The 22,266-nt window shown below is 58.1% G+C and overlaps 3 protein-coding genes across 13 annotated transcripts; 2 read left to right on the top strand and 1 right to left on the bottom strand.

Moving 5' to 3' along the window:
- Nucleotides 1-6: 6 nt before the first annotated feature.
- On the bottom strand, nt 7-5,728 carry BLOC1S3 (biogenesis of lysosomal organelles complex 1 subunit 3). Of its 3 annotated transcripts, none has more exons than XM_069089024.1 (2): nt 5,596-5,728; nt 7-825 (listed from the first exon to the last, which is right to left on the bottom strand). In XM_069089024.1, exon 2 carries the CDS (start codon nt 804-806, stop codon nt 216-218), a length of 591 nt encoding a protein of 196 aa, XP_068945125.1. In that variant the 5' UTR covers nt 807-825; nt 5,596-5,728; the 3' UTR covers nt 7-215. The 3 variants fall into 3 exon arrangements, with proteins under 3 accessions (XP_068945125.1, XP_068945124.1, XP_068945126.1); XM_069089023.1 differs by lacking the exon at nt 5,596-5,728 and adding an exon at nt 1,901-2,050; XM_069089025.1 differs by lacking the exon at nt 5,596-5,728 and adding an exon at nt 1,261-1,428.
- Nucleotides 2,252-9,938, top strand: TRAPPC6A (trafficking protein particle complex subunit 6A). 4 transcript variants are annotated; one of them, XM_069089030.1, is made up of 6 exons: nt 2,252-2,361; nt 6,039-6,106; nt 6,394-6,511; nt 8,044-8,127; nt 8,362-8,455; nt 9,052-9,938. In XM_069089030.1, the coding sequence occupies exons 2-6, from the start codon at nt 6,072-6,074 to the stop codon at nt 9,081-9,083; spliced, it is 363 nt and encodes a 120-aa protein (XP_068945131.1). In that variant the 5' UTR covers nt 2,252-2,361; nt 6,039-6,071; the 3' UTR covers nt 9,084-9,938. The 4 variants fall into 4 exon arrangements, with proteins under 4 accessions (XP_068945131.1, XP_068945130.1, XP_068945127.1 ...); XM_069089029.1 differs by having other exon boundaries at nt 2,349-2,459; XM_069089026.1 differs by lacking the exon at nt 2,252-2,361 and adding an exon at nt 2,370-2,504.
- A 2,350-nt stretch (nt 9,939-12,288) lies between these two features.
- On the top strand, nt 12,289-20,762 carry NKPD1 (NTPase KAP family P-loop domain containing 1). 6 transcript variants are annotated; one of them, XM_069088996.1, is made up of 5 exons: nt 12,289-12,410; nt 14,512-14,655; nt 15,631-16,038; nt 17,724-17,855; nt 18,658-20,762. In XM_069088996.1, the coding sequence occupies exons 2-5, from the start codon at nt 14,547-14,549 to the stop codon at nt 20,397-20,399; spliced, it is 2,391 nt and encodes a 796-aa protein (XP_068945097.1). In that variant the 5' UTR covers nt 12,289-12,410; nt 14,512-14,546; the 3' UTR covers nt 20,400-20,762. The 6 variants fall into 6 exon arrangements, with proteins under 6 accessions (XP_068945097.1, XP_068945099.1, XP_068945100.1 ...); XM_069088998.1 differs by having other exon boundaries at nt 12,290-12,410; nt 15,631-15,706; XM_069088999.1 differs by lacking the exon at nt 12,289-12,410 and adding an exon at nt 13,589-13,608 and having other exon boundaries at nt 15,631-15,706.
- Nucleotides 20,763-22,266: the final 1,504 nt, after the last annotated feature.

Raw genomic sequence — 22,266 nt, 5'->3', positions numbered from 1 at the left:
CCATCATCTCTTTCCAAAGACACTTTATTGAAATCTGGTGAGGGGAGGGAGGGTGAAGCAGCTCCTTGCTCCCAGCTTCCAGGTCTTTCCCGCCCCCCAGTCCAGGGGAGGGCCCCTGAGCCCGGGATCAAGAATAGCTGGGGCGGCCTGTGGGGGCACCATACCCTGGGGACCACAGTGGGGGTGCGGCACAGCTGAGCGGGGCCATGCAGCCACTAAGCCCGGGGGCTAGGGCCAGGCTCAGCAGGGGCTTTGATGTCGGGCAGCAGGCGGCAGCTGGCTACAATGTCCAGGCGCTCGGCCAGGGCGCAGAGGTCGCTGCGCGCCAGGCGGATGCTGTGGGCCGCCGCCAAGCCCACGGCCTGCGCTGCGGCCAGGCGGGCCGCCAGGCCGGCCACGTCGAGCCCAGCTCGCCGGTACACACCGCGCACCGCGGTGCTCACATCGTGGCCCAGGCGAGCCTGGCTCTCAGCCAGCCGGTGCTGCAGCAGCGAGGCCCTGCCCGAAGTGGGGAGCACTGGAGCTGCGGGGGCCTCCTCTTCTGCCCACTCTGGGCCCCGAACAACCACGAGCGGGGGCAGATCCGCGTGGGCCACCAGGGTCGCTGGCTCTTCCTCAGAGTCGGTCTCAGGCGCCTCCCCGGCTACGCGCAGCCCAGTGGGGCGGCCCTGGCATAGCGGGGCCGAACCCAGGTACAGCTCCTCTTCTTCTGACGACGAGGCCGCCGAGTCCGTCTCGATCGCCTCCCCAGGCACCACAGTCTCCGGTCGCTGACTTCGCAGTCCTCTGACCGCCCGTGAAGTCATGGCTTCTCAGACCCAGGAACTGTTGGAGGAGAGGTAGGAAGGCGCTTTACTCGGGGGACCAAGGCGGAGCAATAGTGGGAGAAGGAGGATGGAGCGACCCACCAGGAGAAAGAAGAGAAGCAGATCGGGCAGGGACCCCACTAGAGAAGAGATGGGGTGGGGGCGGTACTGAAAGGAAAGTAGGATAGCCTCTAGCGGGGAGAAGTGGAAGGCAATGTGGTAAGCACTAAGCATTATGTTAAGGTGGAGGCTGGAAGACTGGAAAACGCACCCTCAAGGCTTGCGGGGATCCCTCCTGGGAGGGTGCCAGGAAAGCCAGGAACCAAAAGTGGGAAAAGTTCGAGGGAGGGTGACAAGACACCGCGGAGCAGTAGGGCGTATGGAAAGGGGCTTGGAACTTCGAGGAGGCTTGGGAGGGGGGGGTGGGGGTAGACAAGGTATGCCAAAAACTGACCAGGAGAGAGACGGCATGGTGGGGAGCAGGGAAGGGACTGCATCAGTCTGAGAAGAAGGGGCTCCATTAGGGGGCCTCTAAGGAGAGGAGATTGCTGTGTGCCAGGGACTATAAGGAATGCGGGGAGGGGGAGGGGGATGGAAGAGAGGAAAGGAGGAAAAACTGGGGGGATGAGCAGTGGGAAAAGGGAGTGTGAGGGGGGAGGGATAGAATCAGAGATGGGGATGGTTCTGAAGGAAGAAGAGAATCAAAGAATGTTGATTATAAAAAGAATCAGACTGAAAGGAACGTCATAGGGAAGGGAGTGGTTGTAGGGAGGGAAAATCAGGGAGAGTCACAGGAGGGGGGGTCACAAGAGAGGGACAATCAGGGAGGGGGTCACAGGAAGGGGAGAATCAGGGAGAGGATCACAGAAGGGGGGAAACAAGGGGGGGGCGATCACGGGGGGGGGAGAATCTAAGGCTGGGAATAGGGGAGCGGGAGTCATGTGGGGGATGGGCAGAATCACAGAGGGAGGTGGTTGGGGAGGGCGCCCTTTCTCCCTCCCCGCCCCCAAGGAGCGGCAGAGATAAGGAAAGCAGGGCGTGCTGTAGGCGGGGTCCCGAGCAGGATCCCGTCAATCCCCGCGAGAGGAAGGTACCGGGAGGCTGGAGCTCCGAGCCGGCGCTTTCCCCACTTGCAGCCTTCCGGGATTTGGAGGGAAGAAGCAGTCACGTGGGGGGGCAGGTCGGGTCTGGACCTTTCAGATTCAACCAATGAGCAAGGCCGGAGAGGCCCTAGGTCACGTGACATACCGGCCGCCTCAGTCAACGACGCCGAAGGGTTGGTGGTGGAAAAGGAATTGACCAATGGGGGTGCACCGAGGAGCCGTCTGGCCACGCCCATCCCCGGCCACTTGACGGTATGGGGATGACGTAAAAGCGACTCGGCCCATGAGCATTAGGCTGGGAGGAGGAAGCGGTGACCGTAATTCACATGGAAATCACTCTGGGCCAATAGAAGTGGTGGAAGGGCCCTATATCTAGAACGAGAGGTGGGGATCACGTGGTTCGTTCTTGAGCCAATGGAAGTGCCGGATTCGGCGCAGGTGGGCGGGGCCTGGTGAGTCATAGGCGGTGGGGTGGGGCGCGCAGTGACAGCTGAAGGAGGAAACGCCGGTGATGGCGGACGAGACTCTGTTCCAGCTGCTTCACATGGAGGTGGTGGCGGCCGCGTATGGTGGGGGCCGGGGCTCGGGAGACGAGGTGAAGCCAGGAAGGCCTCCCTGTGTCCTCTCTGCCTCCTGTCCCCCTCACTTCCAGACTCTCCGTCTCCCTCTCCCCTCCGTCTTCCACTTCCCCATTTCTTCCTCCCCCTTCCCCTTTCCCCCTTCCCCTCCCCTCCATACCCCGGACCCTCCCCACTCCTGCCCCTCTTCCCTTTTCCTTCGCGCCCTCAGGAAGTCCCCTGAACGCCTGCTGTTAGATACAGAGGGACCCCTCCGCGCACTCCGCTGGGAGAGAGCGGGCAGCGGAGGCGGCAGCTGCGGTTCCCACGTGCGGAGCCCGCACAGGCAGGTCACGCCACCCTGCAGGCCTCAGTTTCCTCCTCTGTAAACAAGCCGGAGCGGGAGATGGCCAGCCCCTCCGCTGTGTCTGCCAAGAGAGCCCGGATGGGGCTACAGGGAGTTGGACAGGACAGGCCTGGCGGGAGGAGGATTGTCCATACAGAATGGGGTGTGCGTGCGTGTGCGCGTGGGTGTATTGTGTGTGGGGGTGTGCACGTGCAGATTGTGCTGTGTGCGTGGGTGTGTGTGTGTGTGGGTGTGTGTGCCCATGTGTATGTGTGTGTGGGTAGTTATCCTTGCCACTTTGCCACTTTCCCCTTCCTGGTTTCAACATGTGGAGGGTCAGCATAAGAAATTAAATCAAATTTGGGGGAGTCTTGTGCAAGCCACAGACAACGGGCAAAGAGAGCAAAGAGAAAAAGCTTAGAGATTCAGAAATGCATAAAATATACGTATGATACTGTGCCATGTCGACACATTTCATGTTTTAACTCAGACTTCTCTGGTATGAAGGGAGAGCTGGAAAACGTGTGAGGTTTTCCCAGATAGTGGGGGCACCGTGCCGCTGGCCCTCCCCATGTGGAAGGGATGACGCTGAGGAGGGTGTATGCGCGCGTGGGGCAGCGCCCGACACTTGCGGCAGAGACTCTCACGCTAGCCCGGGCTCACCCAGCCAGCTTGTGTCCCGGCTCTGAGGCCCCCCCAGGGCTGCCTGTCATAGGAAACAGAGGAATTCAGCGTAATTTGGGGGGTCAGAGGAGGGCACTCATGAGCAGCTGCGATGATCAGATAAATATAAACAGGTATTTACAAAACGAAGGCAGACGAGAGGAGCCCTCACAGCTGGCAATATGAGAAGAAAGGTGGCCTTTGAGCTTAGGGACTTGGGGGTTCAAAGGGGAGAAAGTGAGGGAGAGGACAGCCTGTAGGCACACAGGCAGGACTCGTTGTGCCCGTCAGCAGGCTGGCACTAGCTGAGTCTCAGAGCGCATGAAGGGGAGTGTTTGTTCCGTGGACTGGTGGGGGAATCCCACTGAAGCTTCTCCCACAGAATCGCATTGTGTTCGGTCCTGTGATGGCCATGTGGAGGATAAGGGACAGATAGAAAGGAGTCTAGAGGAAGGGTGCTGAGGAGCCTGGCCACAGTGGCTGGAGCCAGGGTGGGATTCGGGGCTTAGCAGCTGCTTGGTCCGAGAGGGGAGTGAGGAGAGAGTGGCTCCCAGGCGCCCTTGGCAGAAAGAAGGACGATAGGGGCCAGAAGGCTATGGGCAGCAGTGTCCAGGGGCAGTCCCACTACCAACGGGTAGAATTGGCAAAGTGCTGGAGGTGGGAGGGCGAGGCAGGGGCCATTGGGAGGGACGAAAGGAGCCGGGAGGGTGGCCCAGACCCCGGGAGGAGGGAGTGCTCGGAAAGGACCCCTGGCTTTGCAGGACAGAGGTCACGGGTCATCTACATGAAGGCTGCAGGGCACTGGGCACAGCCAGAACCTTCTCCGCCAAGTGATCCTGTGGCTGTTCGGTCTGTTCTGACGTGTAGGCCCTGGTCAGACTGGGGGCTTCCTGAGGGCAGGTCCCCACCCCTAGTACCTGTCACATGCTTGCATAGATATAATATGGCTGTTCCTAGGGTTTGGCTGTGGAAGGGAAGATGGACCATTGGAAAAGTGGAGGTGTCAGGGGCCAGTTGAGCCAAGTGAAGTTGTTTAAGGGTGGGAGAGATGGAGATGGCTTGTGGGAAGCAGGGAAGGAGGCGGGAGAGGTTGAGAATGGGAACTGGGGGGTGGCTGGTAGATCTGTGGGAGGAGATGGATGGGGATGGGGGCCAGGGCAGGCGTGGAAGGGCTGCCTGGCTCTCTGTGCCTGGAGCGAAGGTTGGCAGATGAGCCAGAGGCAACCCAAAGTGGGGATGGAGCTTGGGAAGGGTGCCTGGGAGGCCTCAGGTTTTCCAGGGAACTGTGAGGAGCAGGGGAGGCAGGGCCACGATGGGGGCCTGGAGGGGGGAAGAAAGCTTTGGACCGGACACTCTGGGGGGCTCGTTGGAGCAGGGCGGACCCTGTGGCCTAGCGGGGGAGAGGGTGTTGGCTGAGAGGGGTCACTCTTCTCCTGTCCCTCCTAAGGTCCCTGTGCTAGAGGCTGCAAGGCCTTGTGGAAGGAGGGCAGACCCTGTCCCACTATCCACCTTCAAATCCTGCCGGGCAAGCCCCTGCCCCTGAAAAAGGAGGAGGGTGGGCCAGGTGAACCAGAAGGCCCCCAGTAGCCGGCTCTGGCTTCTCCTTTTACTGAAGCTCCTTCAGAGAAGGGAGCATCCATTCTCTGTGTGCACACACAGCACACACACATGCACATAAGAGATGCTGCTTGATGATGGCTTAGCCTTCCCTTGGCCTCTTCTGCTTCCATCCTGACCTCACCATTCTTCCCTTTCTCCTGGGCTGCTTGCCCTGCATCTGTCCTCAGGTCCTTTTCCCCCCACCTCCTCCCGGCCCTCCATTCTTTGCCCCTTCCCCCGTGGGCATTCACTGCTAAGAGGGAGCTGGGGATGGGCATGGATGAACCAGGCCCAGGAGGTGACTGGGCTGGGGGTAACCCCGGGGCTGAGGTAGGGAAGGAAAGGGGCAGAGCGGCCCTCTTGCCCCCTCCTCTCCTCTGACTGCTCCCTGCCAGCCCCCCACCCAGTGCACTCCAGACCCATTTTGCTTCTGCCTTTGTTAAAGCCCTTCTGGCCCCCTGAAGAGCCCTGTCCCCACTCTTGACCATTCTTGGGCCCGCCCACACTCCCCCCTCAGTTACCTGGGTGCTGCCGACCTCCAGACCTGGGCCATCTTCCCTGGCTCCTCTGCAGCCCTTGTCTGTAGCAGTTTGGGGATGGGATTGGGTGCCTGGGAAGGGGTCCATGGGAGGAAGGAAGTGCGTTTGAGAGCCCAGCCCGGCTAAGGATTGGCTAGGAACCTGGCTCTCCTGTTCTGGGCCCTGGAGCAGAGAATGGGGCGGGGGCTCATGGGCCAGGCCCTGTCCTGGGAACTGAGACTCTCAGCAGCTTCCCAGGCACTTCCCTGGCCGTGTGATGGGGGAAGTCAGGGTGTCTCAGGGCTCGTCCAGCTCCAGGGTTAGGATTCCCATTTCTCATCCAAAACCACTTATCGATTCTATCTCCTTTTCTGGTAGGGGGAGGGGAGGTGCCAGAGTTGATGGCCTCCTGTCTGAGCCCTCTTTTCCCCACCCTTCTCTGCTAGGGACAGAGGACAGGCTTGACAGTCCTTGAGGGAATGGGCTTCCGAGTGGGCCAGGGCCTGGCTGAGAGGTGAGAGCCAGGGCTCTGCCCTCCAGAGAGCTGGGGAAGGGGGGGTTGTTCCCTGTCCCATATGCTCAGGCCCCTCTGCAGGGGGAGGCCCCCCAGTTGGTCACTGGTCCCCCCAGGGTAGTAGGAGCCAAAATGGGTGGTGATATCGGTCTCCTTTCCCCTCCCCCCAATCCCAGGCCTTCCTAGACTTTGGGTCATGTCCTGCATCCCCTTTCCCTGGCTCCCCAGGGCTAGCCCTGGATCCCTGCCTTCTTCACCCCAAAGTCAGAAGCTTGTATTTCCCCCAGGCTGCCCCGAGGGGTCCTGGTCTTCAGAGATGAGCTGGACACCATCAAGTTCCTATGCAGGGACCTGTGGGGGGCTGTGTTCCGGAAGCAGACGGACAATCTCAGGACCAACCACCAGGTAGGTGATGATGGAGCAAGGCCCCTTGGAGTCAGAGGTGGCCCTGGCCTTGGCCGGCCTCACTCACTGCCCCCTGTTCTTGGACTCATTATGCCATCCTGGAAAAGACCTGGGCTTCAGATGGGGCCCTCGGTTGTGAGGCAGCGCTGGGTCGAGAGTGGAGAGTGAGGAAAGCCCAGCCCAAGTGCAGCCTCCCACACTTTGAGGAAGGCCCTTAATCACTGCCTTAGTGTCCTCATCTGTGAAATGGGAATAAAAACTGCTTCTGCCTCCCAGGCTGGTTGTGAGGATAAATAGTGCCCGGCATGCAGGAGGGCCTTAATAAATACTTATGTCTTCCCTTTCCTTCTCTCTCTCTTCGTTTCTCATTTGTACAATTGGGACTCTAATCCCTCCTCTGCCCCAGTCTCCCAGGCTGGTTTGTTGTATGCCAGAAGGAGATGATGTATTCAGGCCTCCCCTGCCCTAGCCACTGCTCCAGGCCCAGGGAAGGGCCCCCTGAGGGCCCTGGGGGACAGAGCCAGGGCCCCAGGATCCAGCTGGGTGAGAAACAGGCATGTGCCAGAGCCGGCTCCCAGGATTTCACAGGAGCCGTTGTTAATTTTCCACATGAGTGTCCACACCCTGGAAATCCGAAAATGCTCCAGATCAGGCTGGATTTCCTGTTTTTCTGATTGTCTGGGTTTAAGAAAGGGACAGAGAAAATGGGAGTCATGCTGTTCAAACCTCAGAGTGCATGGTGTGGACAGTTTTTCCCCAGAGAGCCAGTCATGGGACACTTAGTAGCACCCACCCTCTGGTGAAACCATTAGAACCCAGGGGAAGAGGGACAGGTGGCCAAAAAGCCAATCCCACTAGTCCCGGGAGTGCAGGCCACAGAGCAGCTGATGCCAGGAAGCCTGAGGCTTTTAGCCGCCTGGTCAGCATGTACTAGCAGCCAAGCAGTGGATGGCCTGCTACTGGACAAAGAGGCCAACTGGCCCCGGGCAGGGAGGCTGCAGCCACATCCTGCCCATCTTTGGGCTGAATCCTGGATAGCCTAAGGGAGGGGGGATGGAGGCTGAGACCCTAGAGAGAACCTGTCTGACATTGCCCTGCCCTGACCCCTGGGGAAGCACTTAAGGTCGCCCCCCTTGAAGCCTTGATTGTTGGATGTGTGTCTTGTGTGCTGGGCTGGGGGCCTCTGTGTCTGAGGGGTTGTGGGGCAGGCAGTGGCAGCAGCAGCAGATTATACAGTCTGGGAGGTCCCCCCCAGGAGGAATTGGGGCGCCTGCCTCTCCGGTTGGCCCCTTATTTGGGCTGTGAGAGAACAGATTTAGAGTTAGGCCTGCGCCAGACCAGGCGGCCTCTAGGTGCCAAGGTTCTGTGAGTCTTATCATTGTATAAGGGAGGAACTGAGGCCCAGGAGGCGGCTGCCTTGCTGAAGGCCCCATGGCGGGGTGAGTGGCCAACTCAGTCCCAGATTCTTTGTCTTCAGGGAAGTCTCACGCCTGCCTCAGAGGCCCAGCTCCACTGGCATTTCCCCCTTCTAGGGCACCTACATCCTGCAAGATAACAACTTTCCCTTCCTGACGCAGATGGCCTGGGGCCAGCAGTATCTGGAGGAAGCCCCCAAGGTACTGGGCAGGCAGGGGATGGGGCCCTGGCGACAGGAGGACTCTCTTCCCCCTCTCCTCCCTTCTCCGTCCTGGTGGCTCCCTCTGTTGTGGCCCCCCCAAACCCCTTTCCCTCTCCCTACAACCTGGGCCTCCTAGGCAGGCCTCCTTTCCATCTGCTGGGCTCTGGATCCAAGCCCCCTTTCCCCTGGCCATCCAGGAGGCAGCTGATACAGCCATATCTTTCCCCTCCAGTTTCTTGCCTTCACATGTGGTCTTCTCCGGGGTACCCTCAGCGCCCTGGGCATCGAAAGCTCTGTCACAGCCAGCGTGGCCTCCCTGCCTGCCTGTGAGTCTCCAGGGGTGGGGGCCAGTCAGGGAGGAGGGCAGGGTCAGCAGGCCTGTGGCCAGAGCAGGAGGGTGACCCAAGCCTCCTGAACCCACCTGAGGCTGGGTCATGGAGCTTTCTCCCCTCCTTCCAGGGCCCAGACTCAGTTGTTGGACCATACAGGTCCCCGCCCTGGAAGGGAGACAGGGTTCCAGGGAGGAGCCTGACTTTTCTGATGGGCCACTTTGGCCCACTTCAGCCCCCAAGGCTGTGGCCAAGGCCACCTGCTTCCTGACCCTCAGTGTAGTTGGTACAATGGGAGGCCATTCAGTCAGAGGGATGAGAGGCCAGAGGCCAGCTCCCTCCTCCTTTGGAGATGAAACCACCACCCAGAGAGGTTCAGTCATTCGCCCAACGTAGCCCCAGAGTGACTGGGCCCCGGGCCCTGAACCCCAGGCCTCTGTGCCCTATCCAGCATGCCATACCGTCTGGCCTCAGAGAGAGGAAATGACCTGTGTCTCAGGCCTAGGCTCTGCTGCTCATCACTGGCCCATTCAGTCCCCCACCCCCTATATACATGTGCTCCCCCTCCTTATCAGCTGCCTTCTTTGTTCTAGGTAAATTCCAGGTGCTGATTCAGAAGGCTTGAAATGCCCCAGGCCCAAGCACCGGTTCTTGTCCATCTGCTGATCCCAGCCCAGGTCCCAGAGAGTGGGGATTAGGGCTAGCTGGGATCATGCCTTCATCCTAATGGAAATTTCCAGAGTGCTTTACATAGATTGACAAGCACCCCAGGGATTAGGCAAGGCAATATGTTGACCCCCATTATACAGATGAGGAAACAGGCTCATGGAGGGGAAAGGACTGCCAGGAGATGCTGAAGGTAAAACAAGCCATTTCTCCTCCTGGGGGCCCTGAGCTTTGAGGGGGTCCACCCCGTGCCCCTTCTGCATGGTGTTGACCGGGAGGCCAGCCAGTCTCTTTATGAACAGCTCCGATTTTGGGGAGGACTGCAGATCTCCATTCCAGAGTCCCAGCTTTGTGTTGTGCCCTCACCCTTCCAGTGGGAAGAGCCCAAGAACCTCGACCTCACAGCACACTCTTTCCTGCAGGCTTGCTTTCCCCGGGGCCTTTCACCCCATCGTTCCTTATGGTCTGCAGTCCTCTGACCATCCTGGTCCCCATTTTCTGGACAGGCCCCCCTCTCTTCATGCCTTTCCTGGGATGGGAGCCCCAAAACTAATCCTGTACTCCCAGAGTGGTGGGACCCCAGCAGGTCACGCAGCCAGGGTTGGAAATCTGGGGAATGGTTTGAGGCTGTGGAACTACAGGATCCCAAGGTTAGTGGTCCTTAGATGATAGCCAGGATCAGGAGCTCCAAGGACCAAGGGCTCAGGGAGGCTCAGTCAGTCCCAGCGTCAGAGGGGACCGGGGGAGCTCAGAGCCATGATGGAGTTCCAGGGTCACTATCTCCTCTCTCTAATAAAGCCTGTTCCTGACCCCAGCCTCAGCTATGCCTCTTTCTCCCCCATAACCCTGCTTGGTCTTCCTAGGGCACTCTCTGCCTGCTGAGCCCAAGTGATGGGCAGACTGCAGAGAGCCAGGAGGGAGGCTCCTGTGGGAGTGAGCAGTGCCCTATTCCTCCCCACACACACAGGGCAGATGTGCACAAGGCAAGGCCCACCCCACAAAAGACAATGCAACTCCTCCACACCCACAGACACAACATAAAACACAGGTGTGCGCCCAGAGGAATGGAGCAGGAGCCGCCCACCCAATCTGGCCATCTGTTCACTCTGAACCCACAGGGCCCCCTAGGCTTTCTCTGGGGTGGGCATCTTCCTGGCTGGAAGAGGTTTCCAGAGTACTTGGATTTTATTTTATTTTATTTTTTTGCTTTTTGGAGGGGGGAAGGCAAGGCAATTGGGGTTGTGACTTGCCCAAGGTCACACAGCTAGTAAGTGTTAAGTGTCTGAGGCCGGATTTGAACTCAGGTCCTCCTGACTGCAGGGCCAGTGCTGTATTCACTGTGACACCTAGCCCCCCAGTATTTGGATTCTTAAAACAACCTTGAGGATAAACAGTGGAAGCTGTACCCCATTTAGTCAGAGAGGAAATCAGCTTAGGGGGATGGTTTGCAAAAGGTCACAGCCAGGAGGTCTCAGGACCTGGGGTGCTCCTGATTACCCCATCCTGAATCAGATGGTAGGATGCCATGCTGGTTCAGGGAGATTCAGCCCAACCCAGTTCAGAGCCAGCCAGACTTTGGTCTTCTGGCCCCAAGTGCCCAGCATAGCATCTCCCCGGGGCCTGGTAACTTTGGAGATGAGGACACCCAAGCCCAGAGCAGTTCAGTCATTTGCTCAGTTACCCACTGGGGTTTGTGATGGTAGCCTGAGTTCATGGAGTCCATTGATAACAGAATTTAGAGCAGAAAAGGGCCAAGCCCTTTATTTACAAATAAGGAAACTGGCTCAGGCATAGAAAAGGGGCATGCCCATGGTCATATGAGGGGGTGATCTCAGGGCATGCTGCTCTATGGGGAGGGCTTGCAGGGCAACAGGCCTCTGGCCTTGAGAAAGATGGAAGCTCCTCCTTCTCTGCTCTCCGGACTTTCCCCCCAGAACCCAGCACGCTGACAGGCAGTGGTGGGGCAGCGTCTGCTTAAAGGGGCCCCATGGCAAGGTGAGAGGAGGGGAAAGGGACCCAGAGGCCTTTGTGGGGCCTGGCCAGGTTCTCAGTGCAGCACTGTCACCTGGAGGTGGGGGAGGTATGCGTGAGACTAGGAGAAGTCTGGGGCAAGACCTCACCAGGCATTCCAGGTGGTTGGAGAAGCAAGACCCCAGACCAGCTCAGTCCCTGAAGAGTGAGGAGGAATCTTTAAGAATCAGTCATGAGAGGTAATGGTTGACTTCAGAGTCAGGAAGATCTGGGTTCAAGTCCCACCTTTGATAACTTAAGGGTTGTAAGACCCTGGACTAGTCACTTAGTGTCTCAGTGCCTTGGGTACCTTAGGAAAAGTTGCTGAACCTTAGTGGCCTCCCCTGGAGGTGTTTTCAGAACTGAAATCTCTGGGTTGGTCCAGATCTAGGTCCCAATCCCACTGCCCTCCCCAATCACACAACAAACTTAGGGAGCACTTGCTCTGTGCTCCTGGGGGTTGCAAATAGGAAAGAAGAGCCTATGGTCTAAGAGGGGAAAACAGCACACAGCAGGAGGGCGGGGTAAAGGGTGTGCAGCACCTGGGCCATCCATAGGGAGCCTCCGAGGAGGGCAATGGGGATATGGCGCTTGGGGTGGCTTCCAGTGGAGGATCTGGGAGGAGTCTTCACTCGGCCCTCCAGATTGGCAGAGGGGACTGAGATGGGAATACCACGGCCCAAGGGATCAGCCTCCAAGGAGGGTCATGGGAGGGAAACTAAGGGTTATTCTCCCCACCTTTGCCAAAGAGGACAGGACAGGGGACAGCTGTGTGACCCCCAGATGGGTCACTCCTTATCTAAAATGAGGGCGTTGGGTGACCTGGGAGGTCCCTTCCAGCTGGGAAGCGGGGACCCCCAATGGACCGTGGTCACACAGGCAGGCTCCCACCAGGCCACCCCCAGCTCAGACAGTCACCTGCTGTGGTAGGTGAGGGGGAGAACCTTGGCTGCAGCTCCCTGAGGACTCGCTCTGAGGAATGCTGTGCTGATAAGATGTCCAGAACCCTATCACCTTATCGAGCCTTGCTGGGGAGGAACAAAGGAGGTGGGAGTGAGGGGAAGAGTGAATCAGGGAAGTCTTCCTGAAGGAGGTAACCCTTAAAGCCAGGTGGAAGGAGACGTTGGGAAATCCTGCCAAGGTGGGTGGTGAGGGCGGACTGAATTCAAGGAACAGTGAGTCAGTCATTTTGGCTTGTCCCAGGCCTTGCTGAGGGGGGGCTCAGGAGAGAAGATGGAGAACGGAAGACAGTTTGTGGGGACTCCAAAATGCCAGGGTAGGATTGGGGCTTCCATACTGTTAATCATGCCAAGTCATTGCTCTTAGAGCCCCTGGGCAGGAAGGGTTCGTGGGATCAGAGGGGGCTGTGAGGACACTGGCTGAGCCCCACTCAGGGCTCGCTCATCTGGGCTCACATTCTCCTGAGAGATGGTTTCCTTCCCCTTTCCCCCACTCTAGCTCACCTAGGAAGGTGAGACAGAATCCCTGCCCCCTCCCATGTTTCCTATCTGACCAGCAGCTCTCCAGAGCATGGCCATTGTCCAGTTCAGCTGAAGTGTGTGTGTGTTTGGGGGAGCAGGGAGACTGGTGAGAGGCCCAGTGCTTTGGGAGCCCACAGCAGGTGAGGCAGACTTGGGACAGGACAGCAGACCAACCCTGGCCCCTTCCCTCTACATGAGGTAGGCAGGGAGGCAGAAGGGGTGGAGTGCCAGGGCAGGGGGGGAAGGAGAAGGGACAGGCTAGAGTGCACATAGGAAAAGGCATAGAAAAGAGGGGTGGACAGCGTGCCATTGAAGGTGAGCTGGAGAAGCTAAATGGTTTATCTGTGTGAACACAATTCAGAAGGGAAAGGGGAACCATATTTCCAGTGTCGGAAGGGTTAGCATTAAAAGAGGCAGAATGAGGAACAACCGGTTTCAGAAAATCTGATTTCTGCTTGATGTAAGGGGAGAGGAGGGTTCCTACCAATTAGAGCCAGGCAAAGGGGAATGGAGGGCTTAAGCAGAAAGAAGCCGGAGGATGGGGGCCAACTCTAAGTAGGATAGGGGGCAGAGAGCCCTGGCTCCCGGATGGCTCTCATCTAGAATGCCCCATAATCCTGCCATTCTGGCATGCGCAGACACACCATCGGGCTCAGAGCTGAGGTGACCCAAAGCTACACTTGAATTACATGTGATGGAGCTGGGCTGGAACCCAGGACCAGCCCTGTCCAGTGCTTGACAATCTGCTGTGGGTCTGACCTGCCCCTTGAAGACCTTGGGTTTCCCTGGGCAAGGCCCTTCTCCCCTGGCCGTCAGTCTTACCCCTCTGTAAAATGAGGTTAGACGAGCTAGTAGCCAAGGGCCTCCCTCCTCTCCCCCTCATCTCTGTCTCCATCCCTGTTCCCTTTTGTGTCCCCATCACCCAGTCCTGGCTCCTTAGGCCCGCAGTTCATGAGTCTCCTCAAGGAATGAACCAACCAGGCTGGCCAGGGGGTGAGTGGGTGGGTGTGCCCAGTGCTACTTGGCTTGGGGCAGGGGTGGCAAAAGGGAACATCCCTGTAGTCGGTGAGGGCGGAGGTGGGGGTGGGAAGACCGGTTGGGTTGGGTTTTTTAAGGCTTCTCAGTCTAGTAGAGCCCAGGATGCGGCTAGCACTAGGAGGGAAGTAAGGTCCCTGCTGAAGCGGCCTCCCCACCAGGTATGGGGCAAGGGTGTGGGACTGGAGGTGGGGGCAGAAGGGAGAGGGACAGAAAGGAAGCAGTAAGGAGGGGAAGAGGGACCAGGCTTCCCAAACCTTCCCCACCCGTTCCCTCAGCCCCCAAACTTCATGTGCTCCTCCAAATTGACCCACTTCCCCCAAGATCTCACCTTTCTCCCAACCTAACCTACCCCCCTCAGCTGTTATCTGCTCAAACCCACCCAGTATCCTATCACTTATTTTGAAGGGCTGGCTAAAGTTCTAAATATACTTAGCTCCCCAAGCCGCAACCTTATTCGTCCCCATCACTTAGCTGGTAAACCTCCTTCCTAACCTCACTCATCCTTAACACTTTTCAGTGGGGAGACAACACTTTAGGAGACATGTAATATCTCTCTCAACTCTGAGAAAGCTGGAAGGGGTTGTAAGAGGGGGAAGCAGACTAGTACTTTCTCAGGTCAGGTCAGGTATTTTCCTCACTTTACAGACAAGAAAACTGAGGTTCAGTGGGGAAATGAATTGCCAGCTGTCACATGGTCAGCTGCAGTCGGTAGAATTCAGGCATCAATTCCAAACTGATATCCTTACAGGGATCTCCCTGTGGCCCTTTGGAACCCCCTCAGAATCTCTGGAGGGGAGCTCATCCTTCCTTGCCCACTTCCAAGTCTTTAGCTTCTCTGTCCTCTCTTATTCCCCGCAGGAGGTGGCTGACCAGACAAGGCACTCAACTTTCCTATGGCCAAGCCCTATGCTGCTGCAGGCACCATTGGGACAATGCCCTCCATGGGCCAGGCCCGATTCCGGCGGGATCGCTTTGTTGACCCTGAGAGCTATCAGGGGAAAGGTAGAGGGTGTCCTCCTCTGCACCTGGTTTGATCCTTTCCTTAGGGAGCACCTAGTCTGAGGGGGAGACAGATTAGTTGGCCTGAACTTTGAGAAGGGAGTGGGGAAAATGAGGGAGATTAGCTTTGGGGGGCAGCATCCTTCACTTCAGAAACCTTCCTAAAAGGGAGGGATGGAAGCAAGGGGCACCAGAACTGTCTTAACTGGGGCATTTCTTTATCAAGGCTGCAGTGAGATGCTGAGGGGCGGGGGGTGGGGCTAGTGAACCTTCTGGATGGGGAAGGGAGCAGCCAGTCACTGATTACCATGCTGTTGTACCAGCTTCTGGGGGCTTCCAGTGAGAGGAGAGCAAACAGGAGGAAGTGGGAGAAGAGGGATGTGACCAAGCCAGGAGAGGGAGGGTGGAGAAGGGGCTCTGGGGGGCCTTTTTACCTCCCGCTGGTTGTGCTTCCACTCCCTCTGCTGAGGTGAGGGAGTGGGGTGACAGCTGCCCCTCTTCACCCTCCCCTTCCTTTTGGGGGCCACATCTGTGCCCTGCTGCCACCCTCCTTCCGTCCCTTCCACAGTCCCTCCTCCTGGGTCCTAGGTTGGCTTTGAGGGCCAGGTAGCCCTCCAGAAAGAGGGCTAGGAGAGGATCACACAGCCCTTCTCAAGCATCATCCTCCTCAACTGTCCTTCCCCCAATCATCGAAACAGAAACCGGCTGGGGAGAGAAAAAGCGACTCTCCCTCCTTCCGGCCTCCAGTCACCCTGACTGAGTCCAGCTGGAAAGGCCCTCACACCATCTAGTTCAGCCTCATTTTGCAGAGGGTCCTAAAAGTGAGGACACAGCCACGGTCACAGTGGGGCCAGGCCGTTATTTCCTCCCCACTCTGGGCATCTCTTTGCTTCATCTATCTTTTCGGGACTTCTGAACCCCGAGCGCCTCTCTCTGTCCTCAGCGCCGGCCTGGTCATCACATCTTCCTTCTTTCTAGGATTCCATCAGCAGCGGCTCCACGATGTATCAGCCTTTCGGCCTCCAGCCATGGCCTCTGCCCACCATACCTACAGGTCATACCCAGGGAATCCCCGGGCCTGGCCACCTTCCTTTCAGGCCCCCAGGAATGGAGGCTTTTGGTTTAGGCAGTCGGGTGCTGCCTCCCTGCCCCCGCGGCACCGGCGCTGTCCGGGTGAAGACTGTGCCCGGGGCTGCCCCATGGGCAAAGGCCACAGGACAGCACGAGGCCATCCGCCATCTGGAACCACTTCCCCTCCTGCTGGCAGCTTGAATCCCGACTTGCCCCCAGCCCCGATGGCTGACACCATCCCTCAAGTCAGGGTGCCCAGCCCTGTCCAACCCTTTCCAGCTCTTGGAGTCTCTAGTGGCAGCCCCGTCTCTGGTGGTAGAGCCTCATCCTTCAGACACTTCTCCTGGGCTCTTGGCTTTGTCCCTTCCCCCCTCAACTCCCACTTTCTGGGAACCTCTCAGTGGTCTTTTTGGGCAGGGTAACATTCCCTCCCTCTACCGGTCTTCTGGGGCCATGAGCTCTTTCTTGAGGGCTGTTGTATCTTTGTAGGTCTTCTCCAGGGTTCTGTGCACTAGCTCTGGTCCCTGAAGCCGTCGGTTCCTTCTGGGCGCTAGCTCTTGCCTTTTGGAGTCCTTCACCTTGCCCCTTAGCCTAGGCTTTTAGGTCACCTCCTTCAATGCAGCTGCTGGGTTTGGGCTCAGGACCTGCGAGTTACTTCCTGGCATCTTCCCCACCTTGCGATGCTTTATCTGACCATCCAACCCTGCTTCTCTTCACAGCCTCCAACCTGGTAGGAGGGGAGGGAGGCAGGAAGAGGTCTCTTCTGTAAGGTCTCATGCCCTATTTGCTCCATCAGGTGGTGCCAGGAGCCTTTGTGGTCCTGTTGGCTGGAAACCATAGTAAAGTGAAGACATTTGACAAGGGTTCTGGTTAAAGCCATAATGGCTGAGGTTAGGAGTATTGAGTGTTCGGGTGAGTCAAGCACAGTCAGATTCAGGGACTCGTTGAAGGACAAGACGTCCCTGGAAGCATCCTCCGCCATCTGCTGCTTCCACTCGGGAGGCGTCTTTCCTGGCTGTCCATTCTTTCCTCCCATCCAGGCTCTTAGTGGGACAGCCTCTGTCTGCTCTTTCCAATGCTACTATGCCCTCACAATCCATCCTTTCACACTGCAGGAAGGGGGAATGGGTAGGTCTGGGTTTTCTCATTCTTCGCACTGCCCAAGGGGCACAAGTTTGAAGTCCTCTGCCTAGCAAAAGGGACAGAGCTGTCTGTGACTGTCTTACAGCTACCTCCATATATCTGCTTATGCTAGAGTTCCTGGTCATTCTTTAAAACTCAACTTAAATGCTTCCTGTTGGCAATGACCTTCCCTAGCAGACTGTAAACATCCCTTTGTTTGCATGTTCCAAACCTACTGATCATATAACACTGTATTATAGTTAAATATGCTGATGCTTGGCTCTCCTTCTAGACCATCAGCTCTAGCAGGAGGGTCCCAGACAACCACCTTGTCAGTCTACATTTGCACCCAATTAAGGTTATGCTCAAGTTCAAGGTGAAGCAAGACTGATGTGTCTTCCAACTCTGATGATTGGAAGGCTTAAGTCAAGAGAAATTTAGGGTCATGGTTAGCTTTAGGGTTTAAATCATGGATACGATTGGAACAGAATTTCCGGGGTTAGGAATGGGATTAGAATTTGGGGTAACACCATATCTCAAGAGTAGGGAATCGAATAGTAGTAACTAAGTGTTAGTATCAGCATTAAGAAGGTAACCAGAGTTGGGGGCTCTGTAGGGAGTATGGGCTTCACAGTTCAATGGTTCTTCCTCCTTTACTACATCTAGCAATGGGGGAAGGGGGGGCCTAGGTGACTGGCACTCTTGGACAATGTCTTCCTATACATGGCTGCTTCATGGGGAAGATGGTGGCTTTCTTGGTCTGGTCAGTGGGAGGCAGGAGTGTGTGAGTGTGTGGGAGGTGATAGGTTTGAAGATGGGAGGTTGGGGAGGGGGGAGAGCCTCAGCCCCCACCTCACGGCCTAACATCTCACTTGCAGATATAGTGACAGAGGACGATGTCTACTGCAGCTGCCTGTCCAAGACGCTGTGCCATGTGCCCACACCTGTGACGGTGGGTTTCTATGCCCCATTTGGCTGCCGACTGCACATGATGCTGGACAAAATCACAGGTATCTGGGGAGTGTGGCACTGCCCCCACACAGCCCGCTGTGATCCAGTCCTCAACTATTAACCCCAGTTCCTAAAGTCACCTCTCTCATCCCTTCTCCCCAAACTCTGAGGATGCCCAGTAAACGTTAACCCTTAGGCCTGTGGCCCAGGCCTAATCCAGTAATAACCCCTAGCTTCCTCTGCATGCTGTCTTGGCTTTGATCTTCAATCGTAACTCAGACCTCAAGGCAAGTTAGTCTGAGACAGTCCTAATCCTGGGGCTTCTCCTGCTGGTTCTGACCTCCTCTCCAGCCCACTGCTAAGCCACTACCCAACACTAACCGAACCAGCCCAAACCCCACCCTGGCCGTTCCTCACCAACCTCAGAGACTAGACGGATTCACACCCTGACTACCCAAGGTCAGAATCCAAACCTCAAGAACTCTAGTTCAATTCTTAACACCCAGGTTGGCTCAGCTCCCAATTCTGATCCTCAGCCCCTATCCCTGACCCACCCTAATCCTGACCCAGCCCTAACCCAATTCTAAACCCCAATCTTGAGCTCCAACCATTCATTCAACGAACATTTATTGAGCACCTGTGTCTGAGTCCCTGTGCTCAGGCATTTGGGGAAAGATGAAAATTCCTGGCTGGCTCTTGGGGAATCAGCCTGAGCCAAGGGAGGCTGCCCCAGAACCTAGACCTCCCTCTCCTCCCCTCCTGGTCTTCAGGCAGTGAGGAGGTGGTGGCCGCTTCTTTATGGGTGGGAGGTTTTGGGGACCAGCCTGGCTGACCCTGGCTTCTGCTTTGGCTCTCCCCAAGCCCTCATGCAGAAGGAGGCGGCCCAGCGGGAAGCGGAGGAGCTCCAGCAAGCACAATGGAAGCCTCGCCAGGTGCACGGCTGGGGCTTCCCGCGGCTCCTCTGGTACTTGGTCTTCTACCAGCCCGTCATCACTGAGCTCCACCTGCGTCGGAAGAACGTACAATTCCTGTTCATCCGCTTCAGCGCCTGGCAGTACGCGGGCACAGACAAGCTGTGGGCCGGGCTGGTGACCACTCTGTGTGATGGCATCCGCAGCCACTATGGGGCTCTGCCCTTCAGCCTCTACACCGTGGTGGGCAACAAGCCAGCCATGGCCCCAGACTTCTGCCAGCGCGAGTGGCACTGCCGCCGCAGGGTATGTCTCATCCTCTTGGCGCTGGCGGCAGCCCTGGCCCTGGGCGTGGGCCTCCTCTACCTCTCCATCAGCGGCAGGGGGCCCGGGCGGGAGGGGGGCAGCCACGGAAGCATGCTCAAAGTGTTCGGGGGCGCGGCCACCACCCTGTCAGGCTCTGGACTGCTCATGGCCCTCTATTCGGTGGGCAAGCACGTGTTCGTGAGCCAACGGAAGAAGATCGAGAGGCTGGTCACCCGGGAAAAGTTTGGGAGCCAGCTGGGCTTCATGTGTGAGGTCAAGAAGGAGGTGGAGCTGCTGACCAACTACGTCTACTTCCTGGAGATCTTCCAGAGGCGGCGGCTCCGGATCGTCCTGGAGGTCACTGGCCTTGATACCTGCTACCCGGAGCGGGTCGTGGGCGTCCTCAACGCCATCAACACCCTGCTGTCGGACAGCCAGGCCCCATTCATCTTCATCCTGGTGGTGGACCCCTACATCTTGGCCTCCTGCCTGGAGAACGCCGGCTCCATGAAGGGCGTGGCCGACAACGGCTACCTCTTTCTCAACCGCACCGTCACACTGCCCTTCTCTGTGCCTGTCATGGGGCGGCGGACGAAGCTGCGCTTTCTGGAGGACGCCGTGCAGAGCCGGGACGACCTGCTCTATCGGGCCATCGCTCGGCAGCTGCGGGGAAGCCACAAGGGGGCCCCCTCCGAGGCGGAGGGCACGGAGCTGCTCCACGTGGAAGTGGCAGGGGGGCAGGACCAGGGCCGCATCGAGGCGGAGGCGGGCCAGCGCATCCAAGAGGCCCTCTTCTGCCTGCATGACGAGCAAGACTGCCTGTATGAGTACATTCCGGACAACGTGGTCTCCATGCGGCGTATTGTCAACACGGTGCCCATCACAGTGAGGTTGCTGCACGAGCACCAGGCCCGGGGCGGGGCCATGCGGCCAACACCGCGGCAGGCTGTGGCCTGGGTGGTCCTGGCCAATCAGTGGCCCTGCCGGCTCAGCTGGGCCCTGCAGTGCCTGGAAGACCGCCAGCAGGTGGAGGGGGGCCCGGACCCCCAAGCTCCGCTTTGGGGCATCTTCCATGACAACAGCCGTGAGCTCCACACCATGACCAAGGCCCTGCAGAATGTGGTGGACCTGGATGGTGACCCTGAGCTCTTTGCCCGCTTCCTGGGCATCGACTTTCCTTTTACTGTGGCAGAGGCCCAGAGCCTGCTCTGCTGTACCGTCAACCTGGACCACTCCATTCGCCGCCGCATGGGGCTCATCCGCAGCATCCGAGCCCTCAACCCTCCAGGCAGTGACCCTCCCGGCTCTGCCGCCCACCCTGAGAAGCCATCCTCTCCCCTGCAGGACCGACCCTTCCACACGGGCAAGCCCAGCACCGTCTCCTGAATTTGGGAGAGAAGGGGTCCTGTGCCTCTCACTCCTGAATGCCAGGGGCAAGGCAGTGGCAGTTGGTCAGGGGTTCAAGGCCAGCAGTGAGGCCGGATGGCCTGCAAGCTGCCCCGCCGTGAAGAGCAGGCTCCGGCTGTCCCGGGACCTCATCTGAGCTCGCTCACAGGGCACGTGACCTCGCTTTTCCACCTCCCAGTGAAGCAGTGTTATGAACTCAGGGTTTGGGTGGTCTCCTAGCAGTGTGTGTGTGTGTGTGTGTGTGTGTGTGCGCGCGCGCACGCGCACTCGTGCATGAGTGTGCACATGGGGAGACCAAACTGCAACCCCCTCCTTCAGTGCAATAAAGACAAGTCAGTCAGACTGTGCTTCAGGGGCCAGAAGGAGGGGAGGAGACAGATGTGGTGTGGCAGAAGGGCAAGACTGAGAGGCAGAGATGGTCTGCAGACGACGTGTGTCCCAGCAAAAGGGATGGGTGTGTGCTGGCCCCACGCCCTCCTGCCCCAGTCAGGCTCATCACCCCCTTCTCGGGGTAAGTTGGCATTTCCGGAGGATGCCCCCACCCCACTATCTGTCATGAGCTCAGGTTGGTACCTCCCAGGCTGCCCTGATGTGCCAGCTAATTATGGCTCTGCCTCCTGGCCTGCCTCAGCCAGGGCAAAGGAAGGAAGTCTGGGGGGGGGGGGAACTCAGCACTCACCTCCCAGCTCTTGGGCCACCTGCCCAACCAGTTACTGATTCAGTCTCAGAAGGGTGGGGCATTTAGGGATGAAACGTGGCGGCGGGAAGCTGGCCCAGGGCCAATGAGAGGAAAAGATAGGCCTATCCACCCAGTCAGTCACTCTCAGGGATCTTCAGTATGTCAGGAGCCCAGGACAGCCTACAGCCGAGGCAGGCCACAGTCTAACTGGCCTCCCATGGATCCTGTTGCCAGAGCAGCCGCCCCCAAGTGGACAGCAGAACTGGTCACACGGGGCACCTAGGGTGCAGGAACCCCTCCCCCATGTCTCCCCCATACCCAATGCAGGGCCTGAGCCTCCTGCTCTCTGACCCCATCCTCAGTCCTGCTGTGTTGCTTCCTTGACCTGGCCCTCCTGTTCTCTTCTGACACGGCCTGAGTTAAATGGAAAATCTGCCTTTATAAATGATGAATGTTTCATTAACCTCCTGGGTCAATGCAGGAAGGAGTAAAAAGGACTCGGGGCTACCTGTGCTGGCGACCGAGGCGTTTAATAGAAAAAGTCTGACCAGAGATGTGTGCCGCAGAGAGAGAAGCCGGGCCCCCCAGGGTCTCCTCTCGCCCCTCGGCCTGCTTCCTCTCTCTGAGGCCTATCTCCAGGCGGAAGGCCAAGAGGCAGGCTCCCCACCCCTGCAAGGGAGCCCCTCCGACCACCAGGGGGCCGCCTGGACACCTCCCAGCTCCCTGATAAATTTATTGCACTTGAGTAGAGAGCTCAGAGCTTCAGCCCCTCGGGTCCCTCCTCCATCTCCACACCCTGCCCCTTTCCGGCCGCCCCCTACCCCCCAGCAGCGGCTTTAACGCTCATCAGTCATAGCACAGATAAGTACCATTCACCAGCACCACCCCCTCCTGGGGCTGACCCAAGTTGTGCGCACCTCCCTCCCCGAGCCTCCCTGAGAGAACCCACCTCCTTCCACCCCCTGGGCCTGCCTGGCCCAGTCTCTGGTCCTTCCTCAGAGAGGGGAGGGGGAAATAAATAGAGGAGCTCAGATGGGGATCTGGGGGCCCAGGGAAGGAAGGGGGCTGATCTGCTTCCCAAGGGTCCCTCGTAGTGTTTCCTCAGACGCCTGCTTCCCCCAGCCCCATGGGCTGCACTGGCCCGGGACGGGCCCCCATCCTGGAGAG

Source organism: Petaurus breviceps, unplaced genomic scaffold, assembly GCF_028583685.1.
Source record: "Petaurus breviceps papuanus isolate PSGF00001 unplaced genomic scaffold, PetGlider_PUasm1.0 185, whole genome shotgun sequence".
Lineage (NCBI taxonomy): Eukaryota > Metazoa > Chordata > Mammalia > Diprotodontia > Petauridae > Petaurus > Petaurus breviceps.
Note: the sequence above shows the minus strand (reverse complement) of the source record. Positions and strands in the feature narration are given on the sequence as shown.

Coding starts and splice junctions, on each gene's coding strand:
- BLOC1S3 (XM_069089024.1), bottom strand. CDS start 806: ATGACTTCACGGGCGGTCAGAGGACTGCGAAGTCAGCGACCGGAGACT.
- TRAPPC6A (XM_069089026.1), top strand. CDS start 2,421: ATGGCGGACGAGACTCTGTTCCAGCTGCTTCACATGGAGGTGGTGGCG. Junction 2,505..6,038: donor GCCGGGGCTCGGGAGACGAG/GTGAAGCCAGGA, acceptor CTTCTCTGCTAG/GGACAGAGGACAGGCTTGAC. Junction 6,512..8,043: donor ATCTCAGGACCAACCACCAG/GTAGGTGATGAT, acceptor TCCCCCTTCTAG/GGCACCTACATCCTGCAAGA.
- NKPD1 (XM_069088996.1), top strand. CDS start 14,547: ATGGCCAAGCCCTATGCTGCTGCAGGCACCATTGGGACAATGCCCTCC. Junction 14,656..15,630: donor TGAGAGCTATCAGGGGAAAG/GTAGAGGGTGTC, acceptor CCTTCTTTCTAG/GATTCCATCAGCAGCGGCTC. Junction 16,039..17,723: donor TGGCAGCCCCGTCTCTGGTG/GTAGAGCCTCAT, acceptor TCTCACTTGCAG/ATATAGTGACAGAGGACGAT.